This window comes from Carassius carassius, chromosome 5 (assembly GCF_963082965.1).
Source record: "Carassius carassius chromosome 5, fCarCar2.1, whole genome shotgun sequence".
NCBI classification, from domain to species: domain Eukaryota; kingdom Metazoa; phylum Chordata; class Actinopteri; order Cypriniformes; family Cyprinidae; genus Carassius; species Carassius carassius.
In genome coordinates this window covers 14,665,948-14,685,833 of record NC_081759.1, presented here as the reverse complement: position 1 = coordinate 14,685,833, position 19,886 = coordinate 14,665,948, and the positions used below count along the sequence as shown (strand labels likewise).

Sequence of the window (19,886 nt, the reverse complement as noted above, 5' to 3'; positions counted from 1 at the left end):
GCTGGAACAATAGTTCTGCCCAGATGGTAACGCTGAGCCATATAGTTAATATCAGTGATATGCAGCATGCAAGATACAAGGAAATGGTCTGTAACATCATCACTTTGAGGTACGATATCTATATCAGTAAGATCGATTCCATGCGATTAAATAATCAACTTTTTGCTGTTGTTGTTTTTATTATAAAGAAACCGTAATTGAATGTCTGTTAATTTAATTAATATAATTAACTTAAGACACCGTGAAATGGCTAAATGTAAGCTGATGTATCTGTTACTTTTTTGGTACTGTCCTCATAATTTTTTTATTTTTTCATTAGTCCATTCTCTGTGTTTGTGTGTGTGTTTTCAGGCACCCCAGAGTTGAGTGTGTCTGAGCGTAAAGAGCTGGAGAATAAACTGAAAGAGAGAGAAGAGTTCCTGCTGCCAATATATCATCAAGTAGCCGTGCAGTTTGCCGACCTTCATGACACACCAGGCCGCATGCAGGAGAAAGGAGTCATCACTGTCAGTACTCAACTCTTATTAGTATGCTCTGCTGTTACCCGCAGTGGTTGTTTTTAGATAGTTCATTGATTCACACCTTTTCATTTGAGCTTTCTGATTCTTTAACTATGGAGAAATATGAATACAAAAGTACCATGTCATAAATGAATCTGGACTTGTGTGTGTTCAGGATGTCCTGGAGTGGCAGACATCTCGACTGTTCTTCTATTGGCGCTTGCGGCGGTTATTGCTGGAGGACACGGTTAAGAGGAAGATCCAGTGTGCTAACAGTGAGCTGACAGACGGGCAGGTTCAGGCCATGCTCCGCCGCTGGTTCGTGGAAGCAGAGGGAACGGTGAAAGTAGGTTACCAAAAACTATTGAATAAAAAAATATATTTTCTCCAGATCACCAATAAAAGTCTTATACAAATATGACAGTACAAGTGAGTAGTATACATTCGTGTATGTGTGTGTGTGTGTATATATATATATTACACTTTAAAAGTCAAATATATAGCTTAACCATGTGTCCATATTTAATGCACCATTTTGGGTTTGAATTGGATGTTGTCTTAAAATTTGACCGTTGGCAGTCAATTGCTAATACAGATTTCTCAAAACATAAAGGGATAGTTCACCCAAAAAAATGTATTCTGTCATTAATTACTCACCCTCATGTCGTTCTAAACCCGTAAGTCCTCTGTTTATCTTCGGAACACAATTTAACTTATTTTTGATGCATTCTGAGAGCTCTCTGACCCTCCTATAGACAGTAATGTAATTAACATGATCAACGTCCAGAAACATAGCAAGGAGACCGGTAAAATAATGTGACATAGAATCCATGTGACATCGGGGATTCAACCGTAATTTTACGAAGCTATTAGAATACTTTTTGCATGCAAAGTTAACAAAAATAATGACTTTATTCAACAATTTGTCTCCTCAGCATCACCCTAGCGCTATTTTGGAGAGTATTCACTGAACTCAAGCAGCGTATGCTGTTCTGTTTCAGCTGCACCACACGGATACGTTGTTTCCGTTCAAATCAAAGCACTAATACCACGCGTTTCCACGTGGTGCAGATGGTTAAATTAAAATATCTTAATTTGTGTTCTGAGGATGAATGAAGGACTTAAGGGTTTAGAGAGACATGAGGGTGAGTAATTAATGTCAGAATTTTCATTTTTGGGTGAACTATCCCTTTAAGTCACTTTTCAAATTTCTTTAAACGTTTTTTCGTAGTTTTAGTGCATTTTACATGTAAAATGTACAGTTGTGCCTGTGCCAAGCTGAAAGTTGGTTAGGAGAACTGTATGAAGAGTTTTGAAAAACTGAACGGAGTATGGAGAACCTGTGAAAGCCGTAGCAGGCCTTCCTTTTCCTGAAGTGATGTGTGTACCAGAAAATATATGATATTTAGAAGTGATCACAGTGAATGAACGTTCCCGAGCTAGCCACACCAGGTCCTGGAGCAAAGCCAAGCCCCCAGGGCAGGTTAAAGTATCTGTAGAAGACGGTGTCTGGACCACTAATACATTACTCTAATCAGAGTGAGCTATCTTAAGCTACAATTAATCTCCACCCTGCCATGTGCAGATAGCAGAGCAACACGCTGTTTCTTAATTAAAAGCAAACGGATTAAAAATGATTAATATGGGGCATTAAATGTTCTTGCCGACTACAAGTGCTTGCGTTTTTTAGAAGCGCAGAAGCCCATTAATGCCTGGACAAATCTTCACAAGCACAAGTCCAGCTTTGTTTCAGATCAGCCTGATGTTATCGGTCTAAGCCTAAATGAAGAGCCGTTGATTAGGGTTGTGATTTGGTTTTCAAATAGAAACATTGTCAGAATTGTTTCAAACAAGCTCCATGTATTAAACACTTTATGTATTATTCTATTTGTTTGTCTCTCCCAGGCTTATCTGTGGGACAGCAATGAGGATGTTGTGGATTGGTTGGAGAGGCAGCTGGCAGAAGAAGAGGGTGCCAGATCTCTCATTGATGAGAATATCAAATATATCCGTAGGGATCACATCCTCAAACAGATCCGCAGGTAACATCCAGACACCAGCCTTGGAAACATATATGCACTTGCAAATTAACATTTTAATTGTGGGATTAGCTTTTTTCAGTTTAACATGTTTTAGTAACACAATTAACGCAGCATCCATTTTCTTTGGCTAGCGTTAAGCCCCGTTCACACCAAGAATGATAACTAGTAAACATAACGATACTAGCATCCACACCAGCGAACGATATTGTCTGTTTATTCTTAGCGCACGTGTGTCTACCACTTTAAATTCTCGAGCTCTTATAGCAGAATGGATTCTGATTGGCTGTCAATGTATTTATCGTTCATCAGCTGGAAGAAAATTGTTCTGAATGTGGTTCCAACGATATTGTATCTCTCTGCCTTTATCGTTTTAGTTGTGTGTGTGGAATCTGCTATTCTTTAACCCTATCTAGTCGATTAACGCGGATACGCGTTTTGAGTCATTTTCTCCTGATAACCCCGAAAAGAACTTAAATTACACTTTCAGTTTTAATCGTACAGATAAGAGCAATACATCAATCGAATCTGTAAAGGGTCTACTTTTTTTGGATACAGACATAATAACAACAAAACTTTGTGCACTTATAAAATAAAGATAACAAACAAGGTGCGCTGTCTGCAGCCTAAAATAAGATTGTTAAAAGTATTTCTGAAGGATTGTGTGACTGAAGTAAGCATGCCAAACAATTTGTTTGAAAGTCAGCTTTGATTGTTTCTAATAAACTGTTTAACTGCTCCCCCAAGTGGATATTAAATAATGTTGTGGGATAATTAAATATATTCTTAATAAACTACAAACATAAAATTATATAGATTTATTTTGTTCTCACATTCTCTCTTGTAACTCCTCACTCACAGTGACACAGTGACTGAATGGCTCATTATGCAGCTCATTATGCGGCCCTTTGTCTTCTCAGGTGTAAATCACAATGATATTCATGGTAGTTGACGCCTACTCGCATATGACTTTACCAACAAAAAGTGTCTTAGAAAATTTAAATCAATATATTGTTTTCTGTGAGTGAGTAAACAAGATGATTTTCACATCATTTAGAAAGAAAAATTCTAGGCTACAAGCTCCAGTTCTCAAAAATCCCGGGAACCATTGTTCTTTGTGGTTTTTTTTTATGTTTTAACATTTTTAGTTTTTCACTAACCACGCATAATATTTTTTTTCTCAAAAACACAATCATGTACATACATGCATTTCACATATTATTACAGCCCAGTTTGTGCTGATTACAGTGAGATTAGTCTTTACCCATTTAGATATTTACATTTACATTTACATTTATTCATTTAGCTGACGCTTTTATCCAAAGCGACTTACAATTGCTATATATGTCAGAGGTTGCACGCCTCTGGAGCAACTAGGGGTTAAGTGTCTTGCTCAGGGACACACTGGTGTCTCACAGTGGATTCGAACCCGGGTCTCTCACACCAAAGGCATGTGTCTTATCCACTGCGCCAACACCACCCCATATTTATAAGAAACTGAAAAAAGCACAAATGTCAAGGCATGACAAAACTTCTCCAGGCCCCAAAAATACCCTTAGACTCCAGAGGGTTAATATTGAGAACGATTTTTAGAACTATATCTTTATCGTTATCATCTTTGGTGTGAACAGGCCTTTACAGTAGACTGTATAAACATGCTACCAAACAACCATCCGATATGCATGCATAGTAAGCCAAAAACACAAAATGATGTCAAAATGACATTTTTGGCGAGTCACCTCATATTCAAAATCTTAAATGAGAGAAAATTTTATGCGTGTCAAAGGCACGTCTTGTGCATTAGCTTTTAAAGAGAGAGCACTGCTTTTAAAGTGAAATCTGCTACAGTCTGTCATTGATTTTTAATGTGTTCCTTGATGTACATCAATCACTGCTCTGCTTGCAAAATTTTAAATTTAATAGACAACAGTAGCAGTATTGGTATCAATTCATAAATAATAGTCTGCTTAGTAAAAAGATGGCACTAAATAAATATTCAAAATATACCACCTTAGTTTTTTCTACATTTTGTAGACTGTGTTACTCAATTATGACAATTAAAATGTTATATTAATAAGTGATTATTAATGAAATACAGAAAAAAAAATCCAACAATTTTTTTTTTTTTTTTTTACCATTGACAGCACTAGAGAGAGAGAGAGAGAGAGAGAGTGTGTGTGTGTGTGTGTGTGTATGTTATAAACCGTAAGGTGCTCAACCTTTTTGACAAGAAGTCCCTCCATTGACCACAAAAGTACTCAAAGGTCTGGTTTTATAAGCTTTGTTATTTTAGAGTTCCCACTCTTTTTAATCATTTCCACTAATCTAAGGGATAATGTACAGTCAGCTTCCATTATCGCAAATTATTACACAGCTGCCTGAAATACTCTATTCTGATTAGTGATGCGACTGTGCATTAAGCCTTGTTTGTATGTATGTATGACTTGACTGAACTTCATCTAGGCTCAAAGCTGTTTGTTAGGTTTTTTTTTTTCTGTCGGCTTTGCATTTAAAGAGTTAATAAAATATTAAGGATCTGTGAGATCTGATGTATTTTTAATCAATGCAAAAATAATTTTGTATAAGAAATTGTAATTTCTACTGATTATTAAATAACTGCTTTGAATTTTCAACACCAGATCAAAGCATTTTTTCACCCCTATTTATTCATAAATGTATATTTTGTGTTTTTAATAAACTGTTTGTTTGTTTTCATTTCTTAGCCTGGTTCAAGCTAACCCTGAAGTGGCCATGGACTCCATTGTTCACATGACCCAGCACATTTCCCCCACGCAGCGTGCAGAGGTGGTCCGAATCCTGTCTACCATGGACGCCCCTACATCATCATAGAGCCCTGTTTACACAATCATCTCAGAGGCATGATGTTACTGGAAACTGGAACTTGAGGAGCCAACATGGCAGTGCTGTGATGTTATGTGACAACATTGTTGGCTATGATTCTAAAAGTATGCTATAACAGAGATACTCAGTGTCAGTACCTATGAATGCACATAAATGCGGACCTTTAGGAACACTAAAAATGTTCCAGTGTTGTTTTTATAGTTTTGCAATGTAGTCAAGTGCACTTTGAGACTTAGATGGAACAAAGAACAATTGTAGAAACAAGCTTCCCAAAGCTGCTGTTAGATGATGTTACTCTTTAAAAAAAAAAAAAAAAAAAAAAGGCAGAAGATTAATGTTTGAGAGAACTTTGCAACTTAAAAATCAACTTTAAACTCTCACCTACAACAGTCAGGTGATAACACAAGTCCACACTGAGAGCTAAGCCATGTCACATCTAGATCACTCCTGCATTCGGTAGTGATGTACCTGTATTTCGTTGCATCACTCGCTCTGTAGACGTGGTATTATTATTCACATGCAGGATGATTGATTGAGCCGTATGACCAGACCAGATTGTGACTGCGCTTGATTCATTCCCTTGTGGCTTAACCAAAAAAAAGGTTCTTTAGTTTTTTTTTAATGTTTATCCACTGGTATTGACTTATATGACATTTCTTTTTTAGCATAGATGATGATAAAATGCTGAGAAGACATTGATAACTTAAACATGTCTAAGTGCTGCACACTGTAGTTCAACATGGTACACTGTAAAGTAAGTGTGTAGCTAGAACATGATTATTACAACATATATATTCTGGAATGACAAGAGTCCAGTGCAGACATATTATATGAAATCACTTGAGGTGGCAGAGGATTCTTAAGCAAACTGAATGGAGTATTATGCACTGGCATTCATGATGTTTTTTAAGATCCTCAATGTCCCATTGGCATTCTGATGGTTGTCTCCACTACTGAAGAAAACAAGACTGCCACTCTAATGCTAGCACTACTATTTGATTCAATGAAAGGTGAACATTGTGACATGCTGTCATCCTAACAGTTGGTGGAATGTCTCATGTGTCTATAAGTGTTGCGAAACATGTTACTGAAGAGATCAAAAGCTGTCTCCATTGACAAAATGGAGGATTTCCTGTTTACTGTGTTTGCCTAAAAAAAATAACTGAATAAACTCAAATTCTGACGTTAAATTATTTTTACTTTTTGTGGCGGTTTCTTGAATAAATGTACCAGGTCATATCATAGAATACAGGACTTTTTATAATATGCTATACAAAGGGCCAAGCACCGAACCCTGAGGTACCCCAGTGGTAAGTTTATGTGAGACTCTCCTCCTCTCTGAAATATTTATGTATAGATTTCATAAATCCAGTTTACAGTAACAAAAACAGCCCCTTAAATTCTAAGGATCAGAGAGGATGGGAATAATACACATTAAAAGTGTGCAAATGAGAGCTGCCCGAGATGAAATCCTGGTGACTGTTTCTACCAACAAATAATCAGTGCTTGTCTTCATGCTATTCTTCAGTCCCGAGAGACATCAAATGGCAGACAGAAGGATCCAGGAACACACTTCCATTGATTTATCAATCATTCTCTCATTCAGTCCCCTCGGTATGGGTTTCACAGTCTATTCTTATATTACCTACAAACAACAACATAGACCAAATTTAATCACGACAATTCAATACCCAATTAAAATTACGGAAGCCACGATAGTAAAAGCTTGTAAACAGATTACATTACAGAATGCTTCCGGAAAGGGTAAAATAAAGGTGCATATTAGTTTTAATACGTGTGATCATGTACTAAGTGTAAAATTAAAGCATCAATGAAAACATTTTCTTTGTTGACAAAATGGTACTTTAATACAAATGGGCACTTAAATGTCTCATTTTTACAAATCAAAAGTTCAGTTTCATTTACAGGTAATCTCAAAAACCTAGGTTTAAGTCTGGGTTCCCTGAAGGATTTCAACTGCAGAAGTGAGTGAGAACAATGCATCACATACACTGAAGTTTACGCATGTTAGGCCGATGTTTCAGTCAGCGTGCCATCACTGGACCATTCGCAAACAGGGAACGAAACAGTTCAGACCTGAAAATAATCAAAACACAATAGGTTAAACACATACATTAGTTTTACTGTTCTGCTGAAAGCAACAGAAATTATCAATGGCCAAATAATGTAATTTAAAAAAGTAAAATATTTGGATGGGGTATTATGATAATTACATCTCAGACATGTTCATATGTAAATACCATACACCTAGTATCACAGTATACTATTCTTCATTTTGAACTTTTTATTAATCAAGGAATCCTGAAAAAAAGCATCACGGTTTCCACAAAAATATTGAGCAACCAACTGCTTTCAACATTGGTTGTAAGAATAAATATCCTGAGTACTAAATCAGCATATCAGAAAGATCATGTGACACTGATGACGAGAGTAATGGTTACTGAAAATTCAGCTTTGCTAACGTTAGAATAATTATTTTAAAATACATTAAAATAGAGCATTGTAAAAATATTTCACATTACGAAATTATTTTACTGTATTAGAAAAAAAAAGAATGTATTTTTTTTTTAAATACAATAATTATACTTAAATAGAGCCAATTAAGAATTGAAATGTTAAGCTTATACGTGTTGCATTAATTCTACGGTTATTACTTATAATTTATTTATTTTTTTAGCTGTAAACTTGTTCTCATCAGGCATTCCATGGCACCAAAATTGTGAAATTAGAAAAAAACCTGGTATAAAACAAGAGAATAGAATCTATATCAAGTGACAGGAGGAACTCAACAATCTCCCTTTAAACAATCCGTGACTAAAGGCCATAAATCCCAATAGATAAACTGTGGCCCTATTTAATGCACAGAGGACAAAAGCACACATGCACGGTCCTGAGACTGAGGTGCTAATGTCCCTGAGGAGCAGGGCTGGGGCCAGGCTAACAGGACCATCCTTAATCCAAAATCCCTGTTAGAAATGCACAACCAGTGTTCAGGATTACAGCACACTGGCGCCATCACACAACGCATACATTCTGATCCAAACAGAAGATGAAGAAGCAGAGGGGTAAGGAGAGATGCTCAGGATCAAAGAGGAAAGTTGAGAACCATCTCTACTGATGAGGTTTACCCAAAATCCTACCATCACCCCATTAGGGGCAAATGCATTGTGATTCTCTCTTAAGACCCAGGAGAATTGGTATTCTGCATGTCTGCTTGCTTGCCCTTGTGCAAAAGAGAGAGAGAGAGAGAGAGAGAGAACCCCATCCTGCAACGTCGGCATTAACATTCATGGGGCCAGTGGTGCGTGTCGGGGCTATGGAGCCAGAGTTGAGATATGGCAGAGTGGCTGTGTAAGCAGACTGAGGGAGTGTGTGTTTGTGTGTAAGAGTGTATCTGGCTGCACAAAGAAAAGGTCGCCTGCAATTCCTCATCAACAAAGGTCACCGGTCACTCTCTGATGCCATCGGCATACATCATTATTACTGTAGTTCACCGATTGTTGTGTAAATAAGACCAGTCCAGCAGGCATGTGTGTTACGATGTGTGTGTGTGGCTGACAAAGGTCAGGCTTTAGTTTGTGTCATCTATGAGTCTGATTACAGTTCCAGTGCTATTATTTTGTTTATGATTAAAATCAGACCACTATCATGATATACTACTATGTACCCTTTTTGCTGTGCTTTATCATTGGACTGGAACAAATGTTCCACATTTTTAAATAATTTATGAATATTGTGAATTGAATGCTCCACACACACTCTTTGGGGCAGTACGATTATTTATTTGTTTTAAGCTCACACAAGCTGCATTTATTTGATAAAAAATACAGTAATAGTAATATTAAATATTTAGTAATAGTAATATTAAATATTTAATCAAACAGTAATAGTAAAATTCACTTTTTGTAATTTTCAGTATATTTAAAAATATAATTTATCCCTGGTATGGCAAAGCTGAATTAACAGCAGCAATTACTTCAGTCTTCAGTGTCACATGATCCTCCAGAAATCATTTTATCAGACAGACAGACAGACAGATAGGTGTGTGTGTAATAAATATTATATATATTATATTTAATTATATATATATAAATTTACACACACACACGTATACACATTGATATACATTGCAATGTATTGCAATGTAGAGATTGCAATCTCCATCTTTCCCATACACAGACAACCTCAAGTCATCACAAACCTAACATCAGTCACTCTAGTGTAGATGCTACCCTGAAATGACCTACTGAGGAACTCACACACACTACAAGGCAAATAGTTTGACACAAGATGCTTTATGTTGTCTCCTGGTCTGCTTAAAGATAAGTGTACATGCATTATATTTCAGCACAATTCATTGCGGTCACCTTGTTGAGTGCTTCATGTTTTTGTCCGCTACGTGCTCAAGTAGCACAGCACTGTGACCATGATCACCAAGTCTATTTATCACCTCCACCTCTTCATCAATCCATCCTCTCCTCTCTAATCCTGCATTTCTTTCCTCTACACCTCTCCAAACCCAGTGCAGCATATGTTAGAACCCTTAAAACATCCTCAAGAATAACGACTGGGAGTGTAAGGAAAACAAAACAACAGGAAGACTACAGAGGGAAGATCAGTGTACTCAAGTACTCGTGCTTTTAAGGCTTTATTTTGTCTTACAGATAGGATTTTCAGGTTTTATAAAAGGAAGTTTACAAAATGAAATCATTTACTCTCTCATATCATTCCAAACCTGTCTGATTGTCTTCCAAGGAACACAAAAGAAGCTATTTAGAATCTGAAGCTATTATTTATACAAAGTTAATACTGACAGCTCTCTGATGAATATCATAGTAATTCTGTGTAACATAACCCAAAAAGTTTAAGACAGTCCAGATTAAAAAAAAAAAAAAAAATCTTCACCATGTTTTTAAAAATGAAACGTAAAATATATATTAGGTTAATGATATATTAAAAAAAAACCTCTTTAAAAATCTAATGGATGTTAAATACATGTAATGTAACTCAAGTCAACAGAACCTAATACAGTGTAATGAAACGAACAATTAAATATGTATTTTGGTTGTTTTCCCACTAGTTTCCATCCATCTGGTCACCTGAGCAGCAGTGGCTCATAGCGCCGATCTCATCATGCGAAGTGTGCCATACCAAAATCTTTTGAACTTATGTTCGCCAAGGGCAACCAGGTGGTCTGCTCCAGCTGGTGGGAGCGTATCTCTCAGAGCATCGGGCAACGGCACAGGCTAGGACATCATAAGCAGGAGTATGACTTGCAAGTCGGGACAAATTTCCGAACGAAGACGTGCGCCGACAAGCAGTTGTGTCTGTGACTGTTGACGCTGGCAGTGCAGATGAAATTACTGTAGCCTTTTGGCATCTTGCAATTGAAGAGTCCAGGTCTCTGAACTATACAGAAAGATTGGCAACACGTAGGAGGAGTAGAACCGAATTTTGTGCTAAGCTGAGTCCTCTGTTGACGCCAAAGGTTCTGAAAAGACCTCATTCCTGAAGCATCCTGACTAATTTGCGTGCGATAATGGCCATGCACCTTCAGAGCTTTGTACACTCCCCAGATACGTGAACTGTGTGACATTTTCCACCTTGACAGTAATATTCCTGATATTGGATCCACTGCCCAGGCTCTGCCATTCGTTTTTTCCCCCCATGATACATGTAGGCCCAGGTGTAAAGCCTCCTTAGAGATGCTCAAGAGATTTTACCAATTTTTATGCAGATTTGTCTAGCAACGTGGCATCATCTGCATAGTCTAGGTCAGTAAAATCATGTTCTGGCACCATTCGGTGATGCTACACTCCAGGATTCAATCCGGCTCTGCAGAAAAGTGCTTGGGCCAGAACACACCCCTGCCTTACTCCAGAGGTAGTTGTAAGCACTTTCGGAGAGCGAGCGGTTAAACCTCACACTGGCAGTAGTACCTGAATGAAGGTCGTTAATGAGACCTAGCAGGATATTTGGAATATCTGCCCCGCAGTATGCTCTACAGTACTTGAAGATCCACAAAGTCAAACGCTGCCTTAAGATCGACACAGGCTACTATGAGTGGACGACTGAACTCACAATTTATTTCTGATAAGAGCCTAAGAGCAAGGACGGCATCTGTTGTAGATTTGGCCGGGGTAAAACCTGATTGTTGAGGGTGAAATCGAGACACTAGAAGGGGTTGAATCCTTGCTAACAACATGAGAAAACACCTTTCTTGAAACTGACAATAGTGTAATGGGTCTATAGTTACCCTATCACCTTACCCTTGTACAGAGCCATGATAATGCCTAGGGACTGGTAGTATGCTTCACAATCGCACTTTGCCTTGGCCCTAAAGATGCCCTGGAGGCACTTATATACAACTAGTGTGAAAGAGGACAATTTATGAAAGCAAAATAGCCCAAAATCTCAAAATTGACCAGTGCCTGAAATAAAATAAATAAAAGTTTTGACTACAGTACATGGTTGTTTTAAAGGGGTCATGACATGAGAAATCGAATTTGCCTTGATCTTTTGGCATATAAGAGGTCTTTGTACCATGTGTGCATTCGTGATCTGAGAAATGACAAACAACAAGCACTACTCTACACTGCTCAAAACTCGTGTTTGAATCATCAGTGGCAAAATCATAAGAATTTATAAATGAAAACATACTTGCAGGCTATGAGTCAGAACAGCCGGCATTGTAGGTTACTCTCCCAGGAAACAGTCCTCCATAAAATGAGCTGCACACATCTGAATATTTTGTTTTAATTGTTGTAAAACAGTGTTGTATATACAAATTAACCACTGATTTCTAGATGTGTCCTCTTTTGGTAGGCCAAACAAAGTAGTTTCGCTTTCACAATAAAACACAGCGTCTCCAAGACATAGTTACAGCGGCAGTAACAATGCTACAGCAAGAATAAAAGTTATGGCTTCTTTTTTTGCGTAAACATTTGGGTGGTGTTATGCAAATCTTCCCACAAAGCAATGTTGACATTGGGGTGTGTTTAAATGAGGGCTCTGCACCCCTTTACCCAAATTCATTACTTCAGATTTATGTGCCCTCTAGAAGCTTGCGGTCTGCTAGTGAATGTTGCTTGATTGTGCCATCCCAAAAAAGCACAATGTCACTTTTACACACTTTTAAATGAAATGTTTCCTCCTGGTGGAATGACCTGCCCAACTCAATCCAAGAGTCCTTTAGGCATCATCAAACATCTTAAAACACATCTCTTCCATCTTTATTTGACTCTCTAACTTTAGCACTCACTATCCTAATTATATTCTAATATAAAAATAATAATAAATTATAAAAAAATTATTAAAAAAATTACAACTACCTTTCTAATCTTTTTTGTATTCGATTTTCTTTTTATTACACAATTATAAAAAAGACCTCTAACAATAGCTTGCTCTATTCCTTTTCTATTCTATCGGTTTTCTTTTTATTTATTATATTATTTAAAAGCCCTTGCTACTTGTACGGTGTTTAAGCTAACTGAGACTTGTTATAGCACTTACATATCATTGCTCTTTTGTTGTTTTTAATTGCTTCCAATGTCCTCATTTGTAAGTCACTTTGGATAAAAACATCTGCTAAATGACTAAACGTAATGTAAATGTAATATCTATTTGGGTTTGAGACTTTAGTCTTTGCAACTTCAGGAATCTTATCTATTCACGAAAAGCTTGTAACACCCCAAAGAGAAAAGAAAACTTGAAATCACATCATATGACCCCTTTAACAGCCTGACACTTGATTAAGCTGAATGTGAGTGTCGCATTGCGTCAAAAGAAAACAATCACTGCTGCTATCTTGTTTACACTGGATACAGTACAGGTGCATCTAAAACAATTTGAATAACATGAAAAAGTTCTTTTTTTTGTAACACACACATACATACATACGCACACACACGCACACACACACACACACACACACACACACACACACACACACACACACACACATATTCCTTAAACCTTTAGGAAGATTCTTGAATTATCAGTGTTGCCAGTTGTGCTGCTTAATATTTTTATGGAAACCATGATACATTTTTAAGGATTCTTTGATAAATAAACAGTTTTAAAAAAAAAGTGTTTAATTTGTAAGAATTTTATAACAAATGTCTTTACAGTACTTTCAATTTTGATCGATATAATTTGGCCCAGAGAATAAAAGTATCATTTTCTTTAAAAAAATTTAAAAAAATAAACAAGAAAAACTTTTGAGCAGAAGTGTATGTATGTTGTTTAATATGAACAAATTACAGGTCCTTCTCAAAAAATTAGCATATTGTGATAAAGTTCATTATTTTCCATAATGTAATGATAAAAATTAAACTTTCATATATTTTAGATTCATTGCACACCAACTGAAATATTTCAGGTCTTTTATGGTTTTAATACTGATGATTTTGGCATACAGCTCATGAAAACCCCAAATTCCTATCTCAACAAATTAGCATTTCATGAAAAGGTTCTCTAAACGAGCTATTAACCTAATCATCTGAATCAACTTATTAACTCTAAACACCTGCAAAAGATTCCTGAGGCTTTTAAAAACTCCCAGCCTGGTTCATTACTCAAAACCAGAAGGCCATCATTGACACCCTCAAGCAAGAGGGTAAGACACAGAAAAAAATTTCTGAACGAACAGGCTGTTCCCAGAGTGCTGTATCAAGGCACCTCAGTGGGAAGTCTGTGGGAAGGAAAAAGTGTGGCAAAAAACGCTGCACAACGAGAAGAGGTGACCGGGCCCTGAGGAAGATTGTGGAGAAGGACCGATTCCAGACCTTGGGGGACCTGCGAAAGCAGTGGACTGAGTCTGGAGTAGAAACATCCAGAGCCACCGTGCACAGGCGTGTGCAGGAAATGGGCTACAGGTGCCACACTCCCCAGGTCAAGCCACATTTGAACCAGAAACAGCGGCACTGGACTGTTGCTCAGTGGTCCAAAGTACTTTTTTCGGATGAAAGCAAATTTTGCATGTCATTCGGAAATCAAGGTGCCAGAGTCTGGAGGAAGACTGGGGAGAAGGAAATGCCAAAATGCCTGAAGTCCAGTGTCAAGCACCCACAGTCAGTGATGGTCTGGGGTGCCATGTCAGCTGCTGGTGTTGGTCCACTGTGTTTTATCAAGGGCAGGGTCAATCCAGCTAGCTATCAGGAGATTTTGGAGCACTTCATGCTTCCATCTGCTGAAAAGCTTTATGGAGAAGAAGATTTCGTTTTTCAGCACTTCAGCACCTGGCACCTGCTCACAGTGCCAAAACCACTGGTAAATGGTTTACTGACCATGGTATTACTGTGCTCAATTGGCCTGCCAACTCTCCTGACCTGAACCCCATAGAGAATCTGTGGGATATTGTGAAGAGAAAGTTGAGAGACGCAAGACCCAACACTCTGGATGAGCTTAAGGCCTCTATCGAAGCATCCTGGGCCTCCATAACACCTCAGCAGTGCCACAGGCTGATTGCCTCCCTGCCACGCCGCATTGAAGCAGTCATTTCTGCAAAAGGATTCTGGACCAAGTATTGAGTGCATAACTGAACATAATTATTTGAAGGTTGACTTTTTTTGTATTAAAAACACTTTTCTTTTATTGGTCGGATGAAATATGCTAATTTTTTGAGATAGGAATTTTGGGTTTTCATGAGCTGTATGCCAAAATCATCAGTATTAAAACAATAAAAGACCTGAAATATTTCAGTTGGTGTGCAATGAATCTAAAATATATGAAAGTTAAATTTTTATCATTACATTATGGAAAATAATGAACTTTATCACAATATGCTAATTTTTTTAGAAGGACCTGTATGTTTTGATCACTCATGTGTCAATAAAAAAATTGCAGCTACTAAACGCCTGATATGCACAACTCTCTTTGTGGAACCAATGGAAAACAAAACAAAAGAAAAAAAAAGGAGAAGGGGGATTAAAAGTGAAATCTTTGACATGTGTGAGTGTTTGTGTGCATATCTCCACAGTGTGTTTGATTAGCCTGTTCTCTGTTTGAGGAGGATTACTGCTGGCTGACAGGACAGAGAAACACACAACTGAACCATTAATTAAACAGATGCACGCGCACACAACTACAACTTCCTGTTGGTGTCCTCAACGGCATAAAATACCCACTCAAATCATATACATACTGAAGATGCTTTGACAATTAGACACCCAAAAAGTGAAAGTTGTTATTTATTAACCATTGTTGTTCCAAACTTTTTTTTTTCTTCTATAGAACACAAAATGGAACATTTAGAAAAATATTCTAGCTGTTATAACATAATATAACAGGTTCAGTCTATTCATCTCACAACTAAAGTATAGCTTCTGAATACTTAGAATATAGCACACAATTACACATTGTGTTTTGGGTGCTTCGTTTTGGGGTTATTTTTGTGTCAACATCTGCTTTTGTTGTATGGAAAACAGCAGCTGTGATTTTCTGCTAAACATCTTTGTGTTCCACAGTGTTAGAATGTGGAAATGTGACATTCTCATTTTTGTGTGAACTATGCCTTTAGATAACTATACATCTTATGTGTATGATCAGATGTCCGACTGATAGTTCAGCAGATAGAGAAAATCAGACATGAGGAGAATATAAAATATCACTCACCGGGCATCATCACTCATGCTGCTGTTGTCTATTGGAGCCATGAAATTCATCAGCTTACTGTGAACATGAAACCTGGCAAGATGTTTGAAAGAATGACAAGTGTAAACACAAACAGATTTGAAAATTGAATTGTGACATTTCATTGTGAGCACACACAGCCTGACTGAATCTGAACTAATTTACATGACAAATACACAATTAAAGAAGATGTTTGATAAGAGATGATTTCTGCTGCTTATTCAAAGGAAACAACCCATCTCATTCCAGTAATAACATTCAATCTAGGCATAAAATGTTTTGCTGCTATATAATAGCAGATGATTTATTGATTTGTTTGGTTGACATAAAAATAAAAAAAAGATTTTAGGTTCCTTTTTTTTTGGCTTTTAAATATACTTCTAAATATGTATGTTTTAATTAATTTTTATTTTGACTTTTTTAGTGAATTAAAAACTAGTAGTAAAAAGTACTTGGGACGAACACGTTTTTATGTATTTACACTGAACAAAATTATAAATCGCAACCCTTTTGTTTTTACCCTCATTTTTCATGAGCTGAATTCAAAGGTCTAAGGGTTCTATGTACACAAAAGGCCTATTTCTATCAAATATTGTTCACAAATCTGTCTAAATCTGTGTTAGAGAGCACATCTTTGCCGAGATAATCCATCCACCTCACAGTTGTGTAGGGCTGGGTATTGTTCGAAATCTTTCGATCCGGTGCCAATTTTGATACCTCAGTTTCGATACCGGTTCCTAACGATACTTTTTTCGATAAAATATGTTTTAAAATCCATTTCAACATCAACACAAATACATTAAACACAAAACTTTTATTTTTCACCTTAATTAAAACAAATTCTGGTAACACTTCACACTCAGGATAACATTATTAATACAACTGGTTGTGCTTTTTGGATAGGGGTGCGCCAGCAGACACTCAAGATTGGTATCAATCCTAACTTGGCCAAAATTAACAAAAAAAAGAGAAACCTTTTTGCCACAACATGAACATATTATAAATAAATAAATAAACAAATGATATTGTGTACAGGCTTATATTGAACCAAATAAAATGCAAAGGAATGTAAAGAAGAAAAAAAACTTTAGTGCAAAATCAAACTGTATTTGTGGGTTAAAGAACATTTCATGACTTCTCAGACAACTGTACATTTGTGGCTACTGTGGGTTAATTATAAATGCTATCGTTAACTCATATTTACCATAGTAAAAACATGGTACATTTTCTTTAGTTTATAATTAACCCACAGTAGCATGGAGTAGCATCACAGTAGTATGAAATGTTCTTTAACATCATGAACCATAAAATGTAGTCATCGTTCTGGTTTATTTTCATAATAGGTAAACACAGGTCACAAGTTAACACGGTCACATTTCCTGGATTCAGCAGCTGCACGATGTGACGCCGAGAGTCCTGTCTTGAATCTAGAGATCTGGAGCTGATTTGGTGTAGTTCGGTAGCTCGGTGGTTCGTGACTGTCGTCTTGCGGCGCGCAGTCTTTTAGCGCGTTCGAAACCCGCACCAACACAGACGTACTTTATTTTTATTTTTTTGTTTATCCGACTTACATCAGCCGCGCAACGGGCGATCATACTAATAACTTGTAATCTTTACAAGAGTATCAGAGTCGTGCAATGAGCATATCTGCGTTTATTAGACACTTAATATCACGTCAGTTTGTGCTTTCAGAATCTGCGAATCTGCTGCCGTCGTTCCTGCACATCTGCAGCGGAGACCTAAACCAGGAAGTTGGTCACGGTAACCAGTTAAACCGTAACACTGGCTTTGGTTGCAATACTCTTATCGCATATGTTGCACTTTGCTGACTCGGCATCCACTTTTATAAAGTGTAGCCACACTTTAAACCTCTTTGGCATTGTAAAACGGAAACGTTTTGAGAAAAAACAACTACACTTGTGTTGTGTGACTGCGAGTATCTTCAGAAATCCTCCCCGCACGTCACGTGGTGGTGGACAGCCAATCACCGCGAATTTAGGTCCTTACATGCACGTATGCTACCAAGCTCACACAGACACAGCCGCTTGGCAAAAAAAAAAAATAAAATAAAAATGCTGCTTGGCTTTTGGAACCGAAATCTGGCACGGAAAGATAAATAATTTTTTCGATACTCATAGTATCGAAGTTTTTCGTTCGATACCATAAAGGCATCGAAGTTCGGTACCCAGCCCTACAGTTGTGGCAAATCAAGATGGTGATCAGACAGCATGATTATTGCAGAGGTGTGCCTTAGACTGGCCACAATAAAAGGCCACTCTGAAATGTGCAGTTTTATTGTATTGGGGTCCGAAAACCAGTCAGTATCTAGTGTGACCAGATTGTGAACAATATTTGAGAGAAATAGACCTTTTGTGTACATAGAAAAAGTATTAGATCTTTGAGTTCTATGTTGCGTTTACAATTTTGTTCAGTGTAGTTTTAGTTAACTATAATATCCTTGCATGAAAGAACTGCAATACTTGTGCTGTAGCATTAAAAACAATACAATTGCTGTAAATAATATTATAATATAATATAAAGATATTTTGTTTAAAGGAAAAGCCTGTTTTTCATTAATGAGAATCAACCTTTCTGACAAATTAATGACAAAAAAATAAATGAAATAATGTTTTTCTTTAAAATTTTGGGGCGAAATATGACTCGTCAGGTTTTGTGAGATTCACCTTTATATGCTGAACACATCTTGATTCTTTTTAGAAGAATACCACCTTACCTGACTTTCCTGCCTTTGCTGGCTTTGGTGTCCACCTTCTTCTTGATTTTACTACGTAGTTTCTGGATGGCAAGCCACTGCCTGTGAGAGAGATTGAGTTACGATGATCAAATGTGAATGACACATTAAACATGTATACACACGCACATACACATACTCACTTTCCCATGGCCACTTGATCATTGGGGTCTGTCGCACTTGTTTTGCGCTCAATAAGCTCTCGAAGTAGCTGTGAAAAACGAGAAAGAGACATAACTCTACTACTTTCTTTTTAACTACTCAACTGCATCAGCGTTGTTTACAAAGTAACCACACAATAACAACTCATCCTGCTTGTTTTCTTACCTGGTGGTAAAAATCATCATCATCAAAAATCTCCTCGTCCAGATCTTTAAGGTGTATGTTAGATTTCAGTGCCAGTTCAGCTGCCTGAAACAACAGAGAGAGCTCAACAAGTCTTCTAGCATGATGGGGAATGTTATTTTAAATGTAGTTTTAAAAACTACAATTAAATCAATACATATACATATACATATATATACATACACATATACACACAAATATATACACATATACATAAACAGTCGTGGCCAAAAGTTTTGAGAATTACATAAATATTAGTTTTCAAAAAGTTTGCTGCAAAACTGCTTTTAGATGTTTGTTTCAGTTGTTTCTGTGATGTACTGAAATATAATTACAAGCACTTCATACGTTTCAAAGGCTTTTATCAACAATTACATGACATTTATGCAAAGAGTCAGTATTTGCAGTGTTGGCCCTTCTTTTTCAGGACCTCTGCAATTCGACTCTCAATCAACTTCTGGGCCAAATCCTGACTGATAGCAACCCATTCTTTCATAAACACTTCTTGGAGTTTGTCAGAATTAGTGGGTTTTTGTTTGTCCACCCACCTCTTGAGGATTGACCACAAGTTTTCAATGGGATTAAGATCTGGGGAGTTTCCAGGCCATGGACCCAAAATTTCAACATTCTGGTCCCAGAGCCACTTAGTTATCACTTTTGCCTTATGGCACGGTGCTCCATCGTGCTGGAAAATGCATTGTTCTTCACCAAACTGTTGTTGGATTGTTGGAAGAA

The 19,886-nt window shown here is 37.1% G+C and overlaps 2 protein-coding genes across 12 annotated transcripts in view; one reads left to right on the top strand and one right to left on the bottom strand.

The window, feature by feature from the left end:
• Positions 1-5,695, top strand: part of LOC132140827 (acetyl-CoA carboxylase-like) — a 74,665-nt gene extending 68,970 nt beyond the window's left edge. For all 9 annotated transcript variants that reach the window (XM_059549840.1, XM_059549839.1, XM_059549838.1 and 6 more), the window contains 4 exons: positions 352-506; positions 676-846; positions 2,406-2,542; positions 5,263-5,695. In XM_059549840.1, the coding sequence (XP_059405823.1) occupies positions 352-506; positions 676-846; positions 2,406-2,542; positions 5,263-5,389 (590 nt within the window). In that variant the 3' untranslated portion in view covers positions 5,390-5,695. The remainder of the gene's footprint in view (positions 1-351; positions 507-675; positions 847-2,405; positions 2,543-5,262) is intronic.
• Positions 5,696-6,578: 883 nt separating this feature from the next.
• LOC132140826 (protein AATF-like) overlaps positions 6,579-19,886 on the bottom strand; it is a 33,584-nt gene continuing 20,276 nt past the window's right edge. Inside the window, exons 8-13 of one of the 3 annotated variants that reach the window (XM_059549829.1) lie at positions 19,134-19,217; positions 18,950-19,017; positions 18,789-18,869; positions 16,037-16,108; positions 7,413-7,498; positions 6,579-7,046 (exon numbers count right to left, since the gene is read on the bottom strand). In XM_059549829.1, coding sequence (XP_059405812.1) covers positions 7,447-7,498; positions 16,037-16,108; positions 18,789-18,869; positions 18,950-19,017; positions 19,134-19,217 — 357 coding nt within the window. In that variant the 3' untranslated portion in view covers positions 6,579-7,046; positions 7,413-7,446. Of the gene's footprint in view, positions 7,047-7,241; positions 7,499-15,245; positions 15,447-16,036; positions 16,109-18,788; positions 18,870-18,949; positions 19,018-19,133; positions 19,218-19,886 lie in introns of those variants that run through there. The other 2 variants (XM_059549828.1, XM_059549830.1) reach the window with 2 other exon arrangements.